General features: G+C 42.6%; 1 protein-coding gene across 1 annotated transcript; it reads left to right on the forward strand.

Annotated features, from left to right (window-relative positions):
• Nucleotides 1–3649: 3649 nt before the first annotated feature.
• On the forward strand, nt 3650–18994 carry SLC24A1 (solute carrier family 24 member 1). The gene is given in 10 exon segments (XM_031555351.1): nt 3650–4706; nt 6442–6501; nt 7475–7583; nt 13245–13331; nt 14873–14976; nt 15569–15689; nt 15692–15768; nt 16126–16215; nt 17052–17218; nt 17944–18994. Coding segments are annotated over 10 exon segments (1986 nt in total). The 5' UTR covers nt 3650–3785; the 3' UTR covers nt 18194–18994.
• The last annotated feature ends 50 nt before the right edge of the window (nt 18995–19044 follow it).

Genomic DNA, 19044 nt, shown 5'->3' on the forward strand with positions numbered 1-19044 from the left:
CGCCGGCTCCTGGCGCGCCTCAAGCGGTGGAGAGGGAAGCCCAGGCACACCTCGCAGCTCCTTCGGGACCCGACGGTGGTCAGTGGGGTTTTAATCCCGCACTTGTTGAACCCAGTAGCTAAGCAATCCCACAAACACCTCACCGTTGATTCCAACAAATCCCGCAGCCCCGTGTTTGAAATGTTACCGGCCCCACTCCACACATGGCAAACAAAGCGAGGTGTTCAGTGTCCCAAGTAAGGCCTCAGTGCAGCTCGCTCTGAGGAAGAACTGCAGGGTCAGCACCCAAACACACAACCAAAAAAAGTAATATGCTGCTGCCTGGAGGAGGTCTGCAAGCACATGCAAAGCCCAACAGAGAAAGGTGAGGAAGGGAAAAGCGTGCCCTAAAAAGATGTTGGTGAGACAAAGAGGGCAAGGAGACGTGGCCCCTCATACCGAGGGATTGCAGAGATGGAGGCTCCGTGAGGAAGAGCTGCAATCCCTCACCAGACGTCAGGGGGTCGATGGGATCACACTGAGCCCAACTCATTCCATTGCTGCTTGAAACACTTGGCTGAGTTCTGTACTTCTGCTAATAGCTCAGGTCCAAAAGATACTGCAGACACTCATGTCAGACCCTTACGGAGAGAAACTGCAAGCGGATACTTCTGTGGGACTAAAGCAGACTGAACAGCAATGTGCTTTCAGAATTCAAACATGGTCAGAAGGAATTAAAATCAGAAGTAAGCGCAGAAATGGAGCATTCCCAGTACTGAGGATGAGAACTGTTTGTGTAGGTCTCCCACAAGTGCCCAAGGAACAGCCAGCACCTCCTGGTGACTTCACAGTGAACTTCAGGGAAGATTAGAAAGCCCTGCTGCAGCACGTGTTACAGGTGGCAAAATGGATCAAAGTGACCAAAACCTTAAACGCACTTATTCAGAAGCTTTTTTCCCCCTAAAAAAAACCCCTTCATCAAATACACTGATTGCAGAAAGCAAACTGCAATCAGGACTTATGAAGCTCAAAACTGTTCTGAAAGGAAGTCAAGAGGAACTCAGCAGAAAGTGGGATCTTGTGCATGGAACTAGTCAGAGTGACAACAGATCATTTAAAACTGCTGGTTTCAGTAATCCTCCCAAGGAGAATTTTCCAATAAACATGAATAAATAAGTGCAATAGGAGGAGAAAATAACCAGGGGGAAAGAAACAGCCATAGGAACATGGCCCACTAGGAGTCCTGTAAACAGCATACGGTTCTTGACCTGCATCAGAAACTCAAGACATTTGGCACAATTGAAATAATATTATCTTCATCAGTAAATCAGGAACAATCTATAATTGGATGCCAGTACTGTGGAAGAGTACTGCAACAGTGAAAAAAGATAGCTGTATATATAGAATACGTTATGAAAAAGCATCCCCTGGGCTCAGGGACATCCTTCTTCCGTTCCAGTAAATACAGAGTAAGGATGAGGGGTATCAGTGACCTCTGTTGCAAAGCCTGAGTGTACTGCTGCCATTCAGAAAACAGTTTGCTTTCTGCATTTCCAGTTCCACTGCAATAAATGTGCTGATTGGAGCTACATATGACCACGAAATCTTTGGCAAGGAGCATGATTGTGCCAGCAAAAGTGGCCTCAGCAGAACTGCTCATCCAGCCTGTCAGAGCAAAACTGTGTGCAAGTTGTCTTGAAGCAACTACTGCAGCACACGAAGCAGCAATATGAATTACGCAAGCAGTGGCCTGCTCTTGTCCATAGCTAATGGTACATATCTCAGCTGATACTTTTATATTATAGTTTGTAATGGAAATAAGCACCTGCCCTCATACCGAGAATAATCTGTAGTAGCAGATGAAGATATTGGCTTCAGATATAGATCAAATCTATACAACATTCCTTAATCGTCTTAGAGACTGCAGGTATTAAAGTGGATTGGCTATTCCTCCACTAATACGTCCTTCACACCTGACCCCCTCACCACTCTGCTAGCAGAGGCACAGTGAAAGTGGGATCATTTTCATCTGCCTCTCTCTGCACCAACATCTCCCAATGTTAAGTGACAAGAAAGCTTCCAGAAATCCACTCAACTGCTGGTATTCCTCATCTTGGACAGCATCTCTGGAAGGTAAGCCGTGGAGGTCTGTAGGATTGCTTGAGATCTTTTGATTGAGACAGTCCAATCAGAGAGAAAAGAGCTGACTGGGAGTTGACTTGTAGGAGACAATATAATTCAAAAACAACCTGAAAGGCTGGAGAGCTGTTAACAGTTCATCCTACCTTTGGTTATAGTCTTTGAAGAAGGTTTAAATAGGGGGATGCATTCACAAGTCTTCTGTTCTCTGTGCATCTTTGTTTTCAATCTTCCATTTTGTTTTTGGAAGGTTATTCTGTATCAGTGCACAATTTGTGGTGAATACTGTATTACACAACTCTGCAATATGCATGTTAATGTACTTTTTGCATATCAAAAGCAAAGCTTATGTGATCTATTTATCTAGATACTCCCATGACCCTCAATTACTACTGCCTTAGTGATCCTCCCTATTTAAAAGAAGATAATAATGCCTGTCTTGCAAGAAATTTAGGCTGATTACTTCACTGAGTGTTATGCAAGAGGGTAAGTGAGAACTGATTTGCATGAAAAGCTTTTCTGAGAATGGCTTACAAAACTGTGATTCACATCCAGCTGAAGAATAACAACATTACCACTCTAGGGAAAAAAAAAATCCACGAATAGTGAAATTCTAAGGTAAAAAATCAAAGCAGTGCTGAAGTGTAAATTCTGTCCAGCTCTTAGTCACTGTCTCTGTATTATCACAGATCTAGGCTCTGTCACTCTAGCATTTATAATTTATCTCTTTCAAAATGCTGTTCAAATAATTATGGAAGATATGCTAATTATCCCCTAATAAAAGGTATGATTATAATTCCACTTTGCCAGTTCTGCTTCTACATAAGGGCTCAAAAAGATGTAGTCATAGAAACAAAATGAATGCACAGCACTCTGAGTATTACTAGAACCAAGCCTTCCTCCTGCTCTCTTCCAACTGGAAGAGAAAAGCTCACCATTTGCTCGGTTTGTGGAAGTGCAAGTCTGGAGAGCCAGAGAGCAGCATAACTGGGAACTAGCAAACAGTTTTCATCCACCTGTTGAGGTTACTTAGGTGAATAACTGGTCTGTTTGGTAGGAAGTTTTACAGCATGGGCTCATCTTCACAGCTTCTTCATTTCTGGCAATTTAGAGTACAAGTAGGCTCCTTAACAAAAGCCTTATCCTCCCTCCTGCAGAAAGTTCATCCGATTATCAGCATTACAGAATTACTAGTGATTCCATTGAAAACACAAACCTTAATAGCTGCTGGATGTGATCACTAGGTGGAATCAGAATTCAGCTCAGATTGGACCATCTCAGCCAACCTTTATTAAGGTAACCCTATGTTTATCAATCAACACAGCCACCCATCATAAAAAAAATGAAAAGACAGAAGCCTGAAGTTAGAGTTGAGGTTACTTGAATTTAATCCCATTTCCATTTATGGAAAAATAGAAAATCACTCTGTGAGATAATGATCGGAATTGCAGTTTTTTTGTTTTTTTTTTTTGTTGTTGTTGTTGTTTTTGTTTTTGTTTTAAACACTAGATCTTCCTTTACAGGATTCTACACTTCATATCATGCAGTTTCACTCCTGATGCTTAAGATCAGTTAGAAGCTCCAATGGTGGCTATAAGGGCAAGCTGCTAATCAAGAGAAGTCTTCAGTGGCTCTGGACACGGATCTGATTTTTGAACCTTTAGGAAATGCATTTACCACGGAGAAGACGGCTACAACGGAACCGAATCTTTTTCTTCCTTGCCATAGTGTCCTTCCTCTCTGTCTATCAGCTCCAATTCAGCCCCTCTGCCATTCCAGCACTTCTCACTGCACATCAACATGAGGACCCTGTGAAAGTGACCTCCAGGGAGCCTTCCCGCAACAAGACTTCCAAAACCAGCAATGTCACAGCAGCACCCAAAATAAGGCACTGTGTGTATATTGATCCTGAGCCAACTGTGCCCATCGCTGCAGCAGAGGATACAACACAGCGAGAAAATGTCAGTGAAAGCTACCCAGATGAAAAGACGGTGTATAAATCCAAAGGAGAATATCCCCAGGACCTATTCAGTGTGGAAGAACGGAGGCAAGGGTGGGTTGTACTTCACATCTTTGGCATGATGTATGTATTTGTGGCCTTGGCCATAGTGTGTGATGAGTATTTTGTCCCAGCTTTGGGAGTGATCACAGAGAAGTTGCAGATCTCTGAAGACGTGGCTGGAGCCACCTTCATGGCAGCAGGTGGATCCGCACCAGAACTCTTCACCTCCCTCATAGGTGTCTTCATCTCACACAGCAATGTGGGCATCGGTACCATTGTGGGCTCAGCAGTGTTTAATATCCTCTTTGTCATTGGCACCTGTGCCCTCTTCTCAAGGGAGATACTACACCTGACATGGTGGCCTTTATTTAGAGACATCTCATTCTACATTGTAGACTTACTGATGCTCATCCTGTTTTTCCTAGACAGTGTCATTGATTGGTGGGAAAGCCTCCTTTTACTGACTGCCTATGCCACATATGTGTTTACCATGAAACACAACGTGTCTCTAGAACAATGGGTGAAGGAGGAGCTGAGCAAGAAGCTAAATGCTGTGCAGGCAGCATCAGCAGAGCATATGCGAAAGGTTGGTGTCCTTATTGTTCAAAGGGCAAGTTGGAAATAATTAATCCTATCATAAACCAACAAAAAAAAAAAGAAAAAGAACTAGCATCTTCTTGACAGAGTGCACACTCAAGACCTCAGGATGTAGACACTGGCTAATAATTATGATATAAAATGAAGAAAATACAAGCTAGACAACAGAGATTCTAATAAATTAGAGAGAACACTACTAAATATCCCAGGAATTATTAAACATGTGTTGGGGACATGTAGCATCTTTCAAAGACAGACATGAGATTTTGCTCACTTAGTGGTTATGAAGGAGTTAAAAAAGACACATACACACTTTCAGGAGCAAGTTAGTCTGAAAACAAGATTGGACAAATACTCAAACAGATAAAAAGGCTTCTGTAATGGGCAATCTCCAAGCCTCTTGCAGATGAGGGATGTTGGAAGAAACTCCTTTCCCATTTTGAGTTTAGATGTATTATTGTGATGCTGGTGGTATCACTTGTTACCAGTCAGCAGCACAGAAAGGGATCTGGCAGCCTTCCACAGCCACTGCCACTGCTCCCAGTCAGCATTTAGTCACAGGATCAAAATGCCCAAATCCTATTTCTATGTATTAATCACAGCTGTGTCAGAGACACAATTCTTTATGCTACTGGTGCACAGACAAGAAGATCTGTGGCTGTAATTACTTTCTCAAAGTTTGAGACCAGGGCCCTTTGCTCACCATCTTTTGAAGGAAGACATGACTGCCTACAAAAAGATAGCATCTGAAGGCTGTTGCCAGAGCCAGTTATCCTTTCAATCTGGCAGATCTGGCCAGGATATGTGGTCCAGAACACTTGGGATCTGAGTCTGCCCGTTCAATTCCTCCCCCTCAGTTGTTCCCCCTTCTCCTTCTCCTGCTGCCACTTAATTCTCTTGGCCTGTACTACTGCCAGATGTGGAGCAGACTTAGATTTAAAGCTGTCCTCTGGCACTGGCACGCTTTACCATTCAGATGTGTCTCACTGGCATTCAAACATGTTTTGTCTCTTCTGGTCTTGGCACTCTCTTCATGTAATTTAAGGAAAGGAAGGAAAAGTGGTAAAGATAATCAAAGGCACACAAAACTAAGAAAGTGTCTTTTTTTCCTCCTGTTAGTCTGTCTTTCGGCCAGGGTTCATGGCTGGGAGTCCTGAGAGCCCACAGCCGTGCTGCACCACTGTCTATCACCAATCATGAAGAACTAAGCCCATTCCTTTAGACTCAAAGAAAAAAAAATTCTTGCCTTTTAAGTCTATAAAGAATTCACACTAGGATATAATGGCAAGACATAGAGATGCTAGAGTTAACCCCTGAGACAAATAAAGTACTTTTATGGAAAGTAATACTGATCACTGGAAGACGACACATCTTTGTGTTTTCACTCTGCCTTTAAAAGAAGATAAGTCAGGATACAGATGTTTGGGGATGAAATCTGGGGCTGTGTACATTTACAAGGAACGGGAGGTAGAGGAACATTTCTGTTTCTGGATACCTACATCCTCACTGAGTTGTTGCAGGCAGAATCCTGCTTCCCTCAGAGGCTGTATTGGTTTAGGGACAGCACATGGCTTCGGCACTTTCAGTAGCGTTCGTACATAGTCATTTCTTTTGATTGTTCCACCTTCAATTCAGATATCAGTCTGAAGAGCGATCTATAGATCCCACAAGAGCAGGTGAAGTGGTAATGGCATTCAAAGGTTTTCATTCTTTTTTGTACACAGAAAAGCAGTGTGGCAGTTGCAGAGGATGGAACAATGCCAGCAGATGGGAAGAAGCTGCAGGTAGGTCTAGGCAACTTAGCCAGGATAATAAGTCATATTTTGAACCCCTCCCTGTGTCAGGCTTTGATAAACAGTGTTGTCTTCTGTGTCAAGAAACCTGGACTAAATCCTATTTCATGCAAAGAACCAGCAGTTCTTGGCACAGTACTCACAGTTTAATTAAGAGGACACCTGGCTGAGTTGGGTCCTCAAAGGAATTTAAAAAAACTAAGAGACTGCCCAAGTGGTAATTGACTAGCAGAGTGCTGTTAGTACTACACTTTAAACAGGGTGAAACAGACAGAGGAGAATTCAGATCATAGCTTTTCTTACCTGCTTTCATGGCTGATTTTCCTCCCAGGGCAGAGGTAGTGTCTGTTCTTCCCTATAGCAAGAGAGCCAATTGCTCTGCTCCTATTGAATTCCTGCCACTTTGTCCTTCCTGTGTTCAGAGGCTTGTGTGATCCATTGGCTGCACGTGTACATAACAAAACAGGTGTTAGCTTCCTCAAGGGGATGCTATTTTTTCCTCTATGCATTTAACCTACCTGTACTAATTAATGTTCAGTCAAAAGCTCATTAAGAATGTAGTATTGACAGTAAAAACAGAGCTTGAGAGCCTTCAATTTAAGTTAGGACATTTGAAACCACTGTAGTGCTACCTTGGAGCAGCATACCAATCTACTATTATCAGTTATTATTATTAATTATGACTAAAATCACTGCATATTTTATTACATTGTGCTGATGCTGAGTCAGTGAAAACTCATTGCATCAAAGGACAGACTGGCCCATTATCTCAGGAGCACGTATCTTGCTATGAGCAGCTGGTACCAACAGCCTGTGAACTTGCATGCAGAGGGTGTCTGAAATCCACGCTGGGTTGGGGAGATCAGCCTTTGTATGAATGCATCCCCTGTGCAGAGGTGAACCAACTGTGAAGATGTTTTGAGGAGGAAATTGCTACTGATTGTTGTGTTGTACCTTTCCATAGCCAACAACAGCCTTACAGCGAGGCAGCAGCTCAGCCTCCCTGCACAACTCTCAAATGCGCAGCACCATCTTCCAACTCATGATCCACACACTGGACCCTCTGGGAGGAGGTGAGTGAATGCTCTATGTGTGAGGGGCTTCATCTTGCAGCCTTTATCACAGAGCAGCTTAATGGAGGCATGTCTTTTGCTGGTGGAAGGCAGCATCACTGAAAACAGAGTGGTGGAATCAGTTGAAGGCTTTTTATCTGACAGCCCTTCAGGAAAGGGCTGAACATATCAGCCTCATTTATAATTGGGAAATTCACATGGGAGGAGCCCCTTACCTGTGCATTTCCTCAGCTGTACACATTCCCTCACGAGGCATAAACCTGAAGAAGAAGTAGTTAAAATCTTGAAAAATTATCTTTCTGATGCTGATTAAAATCCCAGCTGAGATTTAAAACACACAGCAGGTTCCAATTATGATGGTTAAAGTAACTTGTATGTGGCTTGGACCACTTCTGAGGACTTCTAAATGCCTACCTGCAATACCACATTGCATTATCACTGCCATAGCAAACTGTACCCTGTTTCAGAATATGATTAAGGAGAATAGAATAGAATAGAACAGCTGAAAGGACCCTTTAAAGATCATTTGGTCCAACTGAATAATTTCTTCAGGGCTAGCCAGAAGTCAAAGCATATCAGTGAGGGCATTGTCCAAACACCTCTTGAATGCTGACAGGCATGGGGCATCACCCACCTCTGTAAGAACTCTGTTCCAGTGTTTGACCAAAGGTAAGTGAAGGGTGTCCTTGCCCTCAGAACAGAGAATCTGTTGGAACTGGATGATCTTTAAGGTCCTTTCCAACCAATCCAAACCATTCTGTGTTTTTGCTCACAGTACTTTGCAGGCAGTGGGCCAACTCCTAACGGTTGGAGCTCAGAACTATTAGACACCTTCTAAACAGTCCATGTTGCAGGAAGCCACATCTCCAGACGTACATGTGCCTTTGAACACAATTTTCTGATATTCTGCCTTGTTTCATTTTCCAAGAAATTCTAAAGAAAGTTTAAAAAAAGAGAAGTTCTTTTTTTTTTTTTTAGTATTTTTCCTTCCTATCTCAGCACATGCCTTGCCCCTCCACTGCCCTACTTGTTCTAAAGAGATTATCATTTGTCCATTCAAAGGGAGATTGAAGCTAAGCAGATAAACACCTCTCGTGTCTATCAGTGAGGTTACAAAAAGGACTCTCCAGATCAAAATCCCAGCAGCACAAACTGATTGAGGGAACTAAAGAGACTTTATAAGGACAACAAGACAAATAAGTGTTCCCTTTGACAAACTTTTAGTAAAGGCACCCATCAAATTACTAACCACAGCCTAACAAGAGCCAAATTCATCAGGGTTTGCTGTAGTGCTTCCTGCTCCCCACAAAATATTGTATGAACAGCACATGGATAAAACCAGAAATCTATGAGACGTGCCACTTGATTTAGCATCTGAAAGTGCCAGACCTGAAGGACTGCTGCCACTAAGAGAACTTCTGACTCCTCATCCTTATGCAGCTCTACATGCCTTTGTACAGACTGGTGTCCTCAGTTTTGTGTGACCCTCATCAGGAATTTTTGGGGCCCAGGCCAAGGAGAGAATGGCAGCGCTGCCCCAGGCAGCTCAGCACAGAGCACATGGTGGGGGCTTTTCATTACCACAGTCTATGAAGAATGGATAACTGTGATTAAGGGGCGGCTGAGATGTTAGCTCTCCTTCAGAGCTTTCTCTTCGCTTTTATCCAGGCAGACTTTGAGTTCCTGTCTCTGTGTGCCGCAGCCACTAGATGGGAGTGTGATCTTACACACTTAAGCAAGTCTAATGGCGACAGTGACGATGGGTTTCAGTCTCTCCAGAAGGCTGTTATTCCTTAGACTCTCTGCTATAATAATGACACAGAGTTAACCTCTGCTCTGGGTGCATGCCTGTTCTACTCAGCACTGTTGGAGCAGAAACAGCTCCTTGGAAAAGATAATTGTGAAGAAAATTATTGATATTACAACAGCACAGCACTTGAAATCAAAGACCCAGAGTTCCAGATACTTTGTATTGTGCAGGAGACACTCCTTGCCCTGGCAGATTTGTAACTAAAGAAAAGGTAGTCTGAAGAAAAAGAATCAGTTCTGACTGAGCCACTGAAGTGCTTTGAGGATACCTGCCAAAAAGATGAAGAGATTTTCCCGGGATAACTCTGAAAAGGTTGTGACCCTGCCAAGGCATTCTACAGCTGCAAACTCAGCCTCAGATTTAATATCACTGCTGCCCTTCGGTATCCTCAGGACAACTGGTTCCCATCCATAAAGTCCTTCTTTTTGCAGGACACACAGCACCATCTGTAATTAGGTTGCAGCATAAAAACAATCCCAAAGAAATCTGTATCCTCAAGGGTCCTTGTTGCTTCTTGCCAAAGCCTGTAGCATCAGCACTTAGGCAACACTAAAGAACACTACAAAAGGAAAAGGTTGCCAACTATCTCTCAGCAGTTCCTGACTCAACCTAGTGCAGGTAGGATCTCGGGGGAGTTTCCTTCCTTATACTGCAGTTGCTTTGTACTTGGACTGCACAGAAGGTCTTTCAAAGCAGTCAGAGCCCTGAAGTTTGTGTTAGACTGACAGCACCGGGCCTGCCAAACCAACTTACAGAGTCAAGGGTCTTAGAAATGAAGTAAAGTCTGAAATACAAGCTTTGTTTCACTGTTCCTGGTTTAACACCCCTTGTGAAACAGAATTTCCCACTTGAACAATGGACTAAGTTCACAATGATTTATATATACATATATACATATACATATATATATATATATATATATATAAATTAAGAAAGGATCATAATTTAAGTCTTTTTCTGTGTCTGGAGGAAACAAGGCATTTTAACTGACTAGGTGCTTTAGAAGTTCACACTGCATTCTGAAGTGTATTTTTGGCAGAAGCCTACCTTTTCAGAGTACCTTTTTTAAAATGAGGAATTTCTAGCAACTTTAGACTTTTCCTCACTTTCTCAGACACTGTGTAGAAGCACAATATGAGGCCTTTTCAAGATCTCCCAGCTAGACACCAGAGGGAACTGCTGAGGAGTTAAAGGCAGCAAGGATTTTTGGAAGACCAAGGAGTCCTCTAATTTCTGAACCTCGTGTTTTACCATGAAGTTATTCTTTGCACTCTAGTCATACAGACAGAGGACAAATCTGATTTTACTTTTATACGAAGGCAAAGGATCCAGCAGCAACGTTATCACAGCTGCCTACCCTCACTATGTCCCAGTTAAAGAGCTATTAATTTTGGAAATCAGACCAGAATAAAGCAGCAAGCAGTGCTGAAGGCCAGAGCTCAGCTCAAAGACAGAAGGCAGCCACAGTTGCATCTCTAGCAATCAATCACTTGTGTTAAGAAGGAGAAAAGGACCAAAAATAATCACGAGATCATGATTTGCACTTGCACTTGCACTTTCAGGATAGCAGAACCCTCATGTCCCTCAGGTTTGTGTCATAGTTTAAAAATTCCTCCCCATTGCTCATAGTGTAAGTTAGTCCTGATGGGTTAAATACCAGAACCAAAAAATGAGCTAAATACAAGAGCTGGACCCAAGGCAGGAGCTCACCTGCAACCCCGAGCACAGCCTGGATGCTATTGCTCCTTGGAGTAAGCTTGCCTGAGGGTCATCTCAGTGCTTCTGGATGTAGGCATGCCCTGTGCAAGGCACTCTCAGACCAGCTGGCAGAGTTTCCAGCAGAATGAATGCTTAAAAAGCAGCAAGAAAAAGACAGCAACAAAAAGACAGCTGGAGACCCACTGGTGCAGGAGCTGAGTGGACTTGGAAGCACACAGTGCAAACTTCCTGAAATTCAAAGAGACATCCCCCTGTGCAAGTTCCTGGAAGCTGACAATACCCAGTGTTGAAATCAAGCCAAGTGACTGCACTGGCACTGACACACACACACAGCCCACAGGACCATGGGCACAGGCACTGCCCTCAAAACCAAGTGCTTGGCCACGACAGGACCCATGGTTGCAGTAGCATGCTGCCCTGCACGGCTGAGCTAATCTCCAACACCAGCAGGGGCTGAGCTGACAGCTACCCCTTCTGCCAGGCTGACCTGCAGATCTGGTAGCTTACAGCCATCTCTTCCTCCAGTCTCAATACATCCTGCACAGAATGTGTGTCAGAGGCATTAACACCTTTTTAAATGAGGCTGATCTGATGAGAACTGGATAGCGCCCTGGGCCTAAGCTGTTTATCCCTAACGTGGAGGGTCACAGGCTCTGCTTGTCGGTGCTCACAGCCTGTGCCCAGGTGAGGGCAGGAACCAGCAGCTGGGGTTTGTGTAATCTCCTTCAGGCTGGGCCTGACCGCTCTGACCCTGCTGACAGGAGCTTTTGTGGCAGCTTCTGGGAAAAGCTGAATAGAGGAGTGCGGGCCAGCGGTTCAAGGAATCTGGGAGCAGAAAGTCACCTCACTGCCTTGTATTGGTGACAGTGCTTGTGCTTAGCAGCAGTAGGAGAGGGAGAACAAAGCTTCACATCCCCTCTATAGGCTTCAAGAGTGGCAAGTAGAAGGGAGAGCTGGGCTCCTCAGTCCCAGCAGCTTTTCATAGGAGGAGAGCTTATCATTTCCCCTCTGTAGCTGCTCCACCAGCTGAAAAATGCTTCTCAGATGATAACAGGAATCACACCAGACTAAAACTCCTCTCTAGAGACCTTAATGTCAGAGCCAGGGACAATTATCGGACACATCTGAAATCCATCGTTTTTCCACAAAGTTCAGCCCAGAACTTGACCTGCCCGCATGGCTCAGAGCTGCTATTTCTATGAGCTCCATCTCACAGTGTGAATAACATGACAGTGCCATGCCCTTGAGACAAGCAACAATAGCACGTTCTGGTTGCCCAGTCAACAGTACAGGAGATTAAGTCAGTGCAATAAAACTTTCAGAGGAAATTAATTTACAGCCCCATGCACAAGTGAGGCAGAACACAGCCGATTTCTGGTGGCCACATCCACGCACAAAACCTGTGACCATCTGCTTCCATCTGCTTGGTCAATGGGCAGGCAGCTCAGCAGAGGATAAAGCTCAGAGCAAAGTAAAGCCTTCCTCTGAGCTGGGGACTGGCTCATTTTCAGCAAGAGTAGGAGTTAAGACACTTGAGTGCAACGTCAAACTATAGAGAGAGAATCACAGATTCACAGAATTGTAGGGGTTGACAGGAACCTGTAGAGAACATCGAGTCCAACTCCTCTGCAAAGCAGGCTCCCTCCAGCAGGTGCACAGGTAAACACAGAGACAGTTTCAGAGTTCCCTGTAAAACTATAATAAAGCAGCTCAGCTGAGCACAGCATTAGCTGCAGCAGAAAAAGTCCTCATCAGTGCCAGAAATACAGTGGGACATGGCACTGGTGAAGACGATCATTCAGGTGGTCCTTTTCAGGATAGCCTGGACCATCTTGAAACCGGATACCATCAACTTAGATTAAGTTCTGGAGAGTCTCACTGGCAGGGGAGACAATTCACATATACTTTGAAATATCATGAAAAAGATAGGTTTTCCATTTTCCTCACAATCAGGTCATCAGTAGCAGCACAGTAAAGCCATGTGGCACAAGGAAGGTGTCCATTTTTAGTTTGCACATAATCTAGCATGAACAAAATCAGCTGTCCTTTGGGAACAAAACGATATTGCATCAAAACTGCTCCTGTTCTCCCATAGCTGACAGCTGCTGACAATGCATCTTTCTCATTCACAGCAAAATTTAAAGACAGGGTTGATATCCTGAGCAATATAGCCAAGGTCAAGACTGACTCTCAGGCTGGGCAAGGAACAAAACCAGAAGGTGAGTGCAAGAAAAGTCAATACCATTTGCTTTGTTTTGCACTGAAATCCCACGCGTTCACAGCATTGAGCACCCAGGGGCTGGCAAAGAAATACTCAGTATGACACAGATTTTTCTGTTATTACTGGTCACAGGTGGCTGCTGTAATAATGCAGCAGAAATCAATCAATATACAATAACAGTGGGCAGTGAAAGCCATCCCTACAGGACAAGTAGCTCTTGGGGTAGGATTCAAACAGAAAGTACTTGGAAGTTGCTATACTGCTCATCTTTGGTAGGTATGTTCTTTAAACCAAAATACCTTCCTTTCAGCCTAGAAATTTGACACAGTTGCAAAATAGCATAGAAGACTCCTCCTCAGAGAAAAGCCACACTAATATTCTCTAAAACCACTCTAAGTGCCTGTACATCCTCCCTTTGAATAGTTCTTACTATTTCACTGCTGATACAGACTTTGAGTAGTTTGGAGGCAGCAGCTGGCCTATGCTACAACACAGACCTGTGCTGTCAGTGATTTGGAAGAAGAAAACAATAACGTTTATGTGGAAGGTCCCACTTCCACAAGCACGCTGCTGCAATGAGTCACCTGTGTACCTAACAACACTGAGCACCACCCATGAGAGTGAAAACTTCAGGAAAATATTAAGAAACAAATTCTCAGTGCAGGCTACCAAAACCACATTGACTTCACTGACTATGAACTTCCATTCTTTGACACCTTCCACAGAATTATCTGGTGCACAGACAGGGCTGTGCATTATCAATAGGTGCTGCCACTTTGGCTGAAAGTATTCCATGTCTACTCGTGTGTGTTTGGGATTTCTGGAGCAAGGTCTTACGTGAAAAAACGTTTCTGAAAAACTCCCTCTAAACTTGCTCCTTACTGGAGTTGTGAGAGGCACTGGATCAACTCACTCAGCTCAGCATAAGATACCCTATAATTCCCCAACCACATACAATTCTTAGGATAATGTGATTAACACAGGTTAACACAAGAACAGCGCAGAGAATACTGCAGATTTTTTCCCTGTATGCATCAGCACTTCTCTATTTGAATTTGAGTATGTATCAGATGACTGGGGATTAACGTCTGGTAGCACATTGCTGTCATTTCTCAGAAGCCTAACAGTGCACCCGTTCCCTGGAGAGTGCTGTGCTCTACTAGAAACAAAGGGGAGTAAAGCTTTATATCCTTCTGGCTTTAGAGAATGGCTCCACTAAAGGCTTCAGAATCCAGACTGAAACCAATAATCATCAGGCAGAGATCAGATAATTAGCATTTCCCTCTTTTTGTATACGTGCCTCTTAGAGCAGCTTCAGAGCAATACTTTGATGCTCCTAAGACCACCTGCAGCAGGTGGACCAGCTTCTACCTCCTTTTAAGAACAGTGATTCACAATAGGCAAGGATGACAAAGCATCAGTCATTGGCCTAGGTTAAACATGAAATATTTTATGTTTTCGGAGCAAACTAACTCACCTGCAGATAAAGGTGATCATACTAACATGACTAAAATCACTATCCCTTCTTACTACTTTTAGCAGAAGAGAAGCAGGCACCACAGAAGACCATCCAGGTAACTCCTGCCAGTGATTCTGAACCCAGCAAAGACAAACAGAAGGAGAACACACCACAGGATGGGCAGGTATTAAATAAAGGATCATATGCAATAAGAGCCCAGGGCTTCTGGAGTAAAACCTAGCATGGTTCTCATAATTAGCAACTTTAAGTAGACTATGTGTGTAGTGATGAGGTAAGATAAAGAGTTGTTTTAGACATTTAGGCTTATGACCGAAGACAACCTTGGTCTAAAACATGACACCAGCTGCTCCTGTATAATATTTTCTCCTCAGTTGACTCCGATGAGGCCAGAGGGCAACTCCAGGACAAGGGAAAGTAAGTCAGTCTGGTCAGCAGCATGCTTTTGTGCTCTGTTTCCCTCATCCCTCCTTCCAATTCTGTAATGTGGTTGTTTTGATGAGGAAAGGTTGTCAAAGACAGTCAATCTTAGAGTTCTAACACAAGTAGAAAAGTTCATTCTAGTTGACTTATACAAAATAGTTAACAGAATCACAAGATAGGCATCTGCACCAAAATAGGATAGACCTGGATTTTGTCCCAGAGTAACAAGATGCGGGCTCTGGCTGCCCTCAGCCACAGCGTGGTCATGGAGAATAAGTGCTGCACAGCTCCTTGTTAGAGTGAAGCATATTGGATTTTTTTTTCCTGACCTACAGCCCCCTTCAGACAGTGATAACTCAGAAGACAGCAGCTCTGACAGTGAGGATGACAGTGATGATGACAGCACAGATGATGAAGAAAACGATGAACCGTTATCTCTTGAATGGCCAGAAACCAGGAAAAACAAGCAATTTACCTCTTCCTTTTTCCCATTGTCTTCCCTCTGTGGAGCACTATACCTGATGTCAGAAACCCAGTAAGAATCCATTTTTCTTCTGCTACCATATTTCTTAACTGAGCTAAAGACTTCTTAACAAGAATCTCCCATTCTATTTTTCCATGTCAAGAGCCTTATACATTACTCACTGTTAATGCTGCAGAGAGTAGAAAAGCAGCCCCAGCTGTAGCATAGCACAGTTCCAGAGACTTAATTAAAGTAATTAACAAGTAGCAACAATTGGTCATCTAATAAAGTTGTCAAAAAAACCCACAAAGACCAAGGTCTATATCAAACAGTTGATTACAATGAAGCACTCCATGTGAATAGTTTTCACCAAGGATTGTTAACCTTCCTGAAACTTCATGTTTTCATTTTCAAACTTGGTTTTAACAGGATTCAAAAAAATTCTTTGTCATCACATTTTTCGGGTCCATCATCTGGATTGCAGCATTCTCTTACCTCATGGTGTGGTGGGCTCATCAGGTGAGGGATTTATTTTCTGTCTGCAAACAAGATCATTTCAGAACAAGCAGATGTTAAGGAACGGATTGTCACTGTGGCATTTTATCTGATGAATTGCAGCTGCAGTCATCCATCAAAACAGTAGAAACTTTGTTTTGTCAGAATCCAAAAGGGAAATTGCAGTTTCATTGTTTTTGATTTGAAAAAAGGTTCTTTTTGAAGAGCTTCTAAGGGAAGTTGTGTATCAATGAAAGGAAAAGTGCCATCAAAATTTACCTTAATACTTTTAACTGATAAATGAATCTGTGTGGAACAAAATTACCTCTTATCTAATTACAGTTCTAGGATAACACAGGTTCTGGAAGCTGCTAAATGATTTCAACTCCAACTGCCTTAATATGCACTTGGAGCTTTGGGCAACAGAAATTTGTGCCTTGCAGACTCAGACCCACACTTCATATCAAGTGGCTCACTGCACATTCACAACATAGTTAATCAAGCCATAAATGCTAAGATTTTTCATACAGAGCTGATGTTAAATTTGCAAAAGGAAAAATGAAATACATCCAGAAGAGGCAAATGTAGGACAGAAGAATGTGTTACGCTGTAACTGACTTCACAGTGATCATCTGATCACAGTTTTACCAAGACCAAGCAAGGTGATGTATAGTATAGAACAAATCTGAGGTTAACACACACTATTAAATTTAGTTTTTCATCCTATACAACATGCTACCACAGTTAAGGGAATGAAAAATATTTCAATTCAAATATGGCACAAAACCTAGAAGGCAGTGAGACTATATTCTGTGTTCCAAAATGAACAGCCCTAATTTACTTTGTTGCTGTTCTGTTAGGTTGGTGAAACAATTGGGATATCAGAGGAAATTATGGGGTTAACCATCCTGGCAGCAGGAACATCGATCCCTGACCTTATCACCAGTGTCATTGTTGCACGGAAAGGCTTAGGTGACATGGCTGTCTCCAGTTCTGTAGGCAGCAATATCTTCGATATCACTGTTGGGTGAGTATTAGTTCAATGCTGAGAGATGCAGTTCTTCCAAAATACAAAACACGGTTTTTAAACTAAAGAAATGTTTCAGTTAATTTCATTTCATCTGCACCTAACTGAAGGACAGTCAGACCACCAGTTACATGTATTTATTTTTAGAAAATTTAACCAACCCAGGAAAGATAGATTTTAGCAACCCAGTGCAGAATGAATATTAAGTTGCACACCATTCAAGGCATTGTTCTACAGCTTAAAATAACAGTGCGTAGCGTGAAATGGCACTATCACCTTCCCTAAATTCTGAGTCAACAGGAAACTGATTTTCTAGGACAAAATGCAATTCATCTTAGGCCAACACCGAACATTTACAAGCAGAATCCTCATCTGGTCACTCAGAGGCATTCAGATTCTCTGCAGCCAAGGCTCTGTATCTGTGCCTGCATCTTTCATCGATAAAGCATCAGAACCTACTCCTTTATGAGAGCATGCTGAGACACTTAATTCACAGTTATTATTTTGAAAGCCCTTTTAGACTATTGTATTGCATTATGATAGTACAAGCATTATCCAAATGCAATTTTTCCACACCAACAACATCAATTTTAGATTTATGCTGAGTTACACTCAATGCAGCTATGCATTTTTTCCTGTAAGAGTTTAGAAAAATTGCTTATTTATAATGCAGAAAATGAACTGCCTTCAAGCATTTATTTCAATTACTTTTCCTTTTCTTGCAGTTTGCCAGTTCCTTGGTTTCTATATTCAGTCTTCAACGGATTCAGTCCTGTTGCAGTCAGTAGTAATGGTTTGTTTTGTGCTATTGTTCTGCTTTTTCTCATGCTTCTATTTGTTATCATCTCAATTGCTTTATGTAAATGGAAAATGAACAAAATACTAGGGCTCACTATGTTCGCTCTCTACTTTGTATTTTTGATCATCAGTGTGATGTTAGAAGACAGGATAATATCATGCCCAGTATCTGTGTGACATCTGGGCGCTCCAATGTGTGTGAAGGCATACATCTGAAAAAATCAAAAGCAGTTCAAGGTAGCTGTTGTTCTGATCAATCAAAGCAACCCAAGTTATATCCAACTTCCTGAGATTAAAGTATCTTTGACATACTTAAAAAAATAAAATAAAATAATCTCAAGTGGTTTGTCTGCTTCTACTGTTGCTGTTTTTCCTTAGGAAAAGAAAAAGACCAGGCAATGAAGGGACCAGTACCAAATACTGTGCACCTTCAGGCATTCCTGTAATGGTATGATACAGATACATTAGGTGTTCAATGTGGCTGATCTTATGTTAACGGAACTGATTTTAAGCATAGAACCTTTATACACATTTCAGTAATATTTTCAGGATCACACAGATTTATGCAATCAACTGCTCAAACTCACTGAAATCAATGATCTTTAGTTGGTGGGAACAGAATCACACCTTCATGGCTTGCCCTTACAGAACTGTTCTGCTCCAAAGACCTGTGTGGACACATTCTCCATCTCAAAAGTGAATTCCCTCAAATTAAAAGCAATATAAAAGCAGTAAGTGCCCCAGAGCACAACAGTTCCTGAGGTTTGTGCTGTAGCTACTTTGTCATTACTTCCTTCTGCAGAGGTCATTTTCATCCTTTCAGTGAAAGCCACTATAAAGTATCTGATAAAACAACTGATACTCTACACGTACATCCAAGAGAGTGAATACAAAATGTGATGCACACCTGATGTGATCCTTCTTGCTGGTCCTCTAAAGACTACTGGAAACATAACACTGAGCCTCTCAAGGAACAAGCAAAGCAGTAAAAGCTATTTCAGCATGCAGATGAGAACAGGATTTGAGAG

Source organism: Meleagris gallopavo, chromosome 12 (assembly GCF_000146605.3).
Source record: "Meleagris gallopavo isolate NT-WF06-2002-E0010 breed Aviagen turkey brand Nicholas breeding stock chromosome 12, Turkey_5.1, whole genome shotgun sequence".
NCBI lineage: Eukaryota > Metazoa > Chordata > Aves > Galliformes > Phasianidae > Meleagris > Meleagris gallopavo.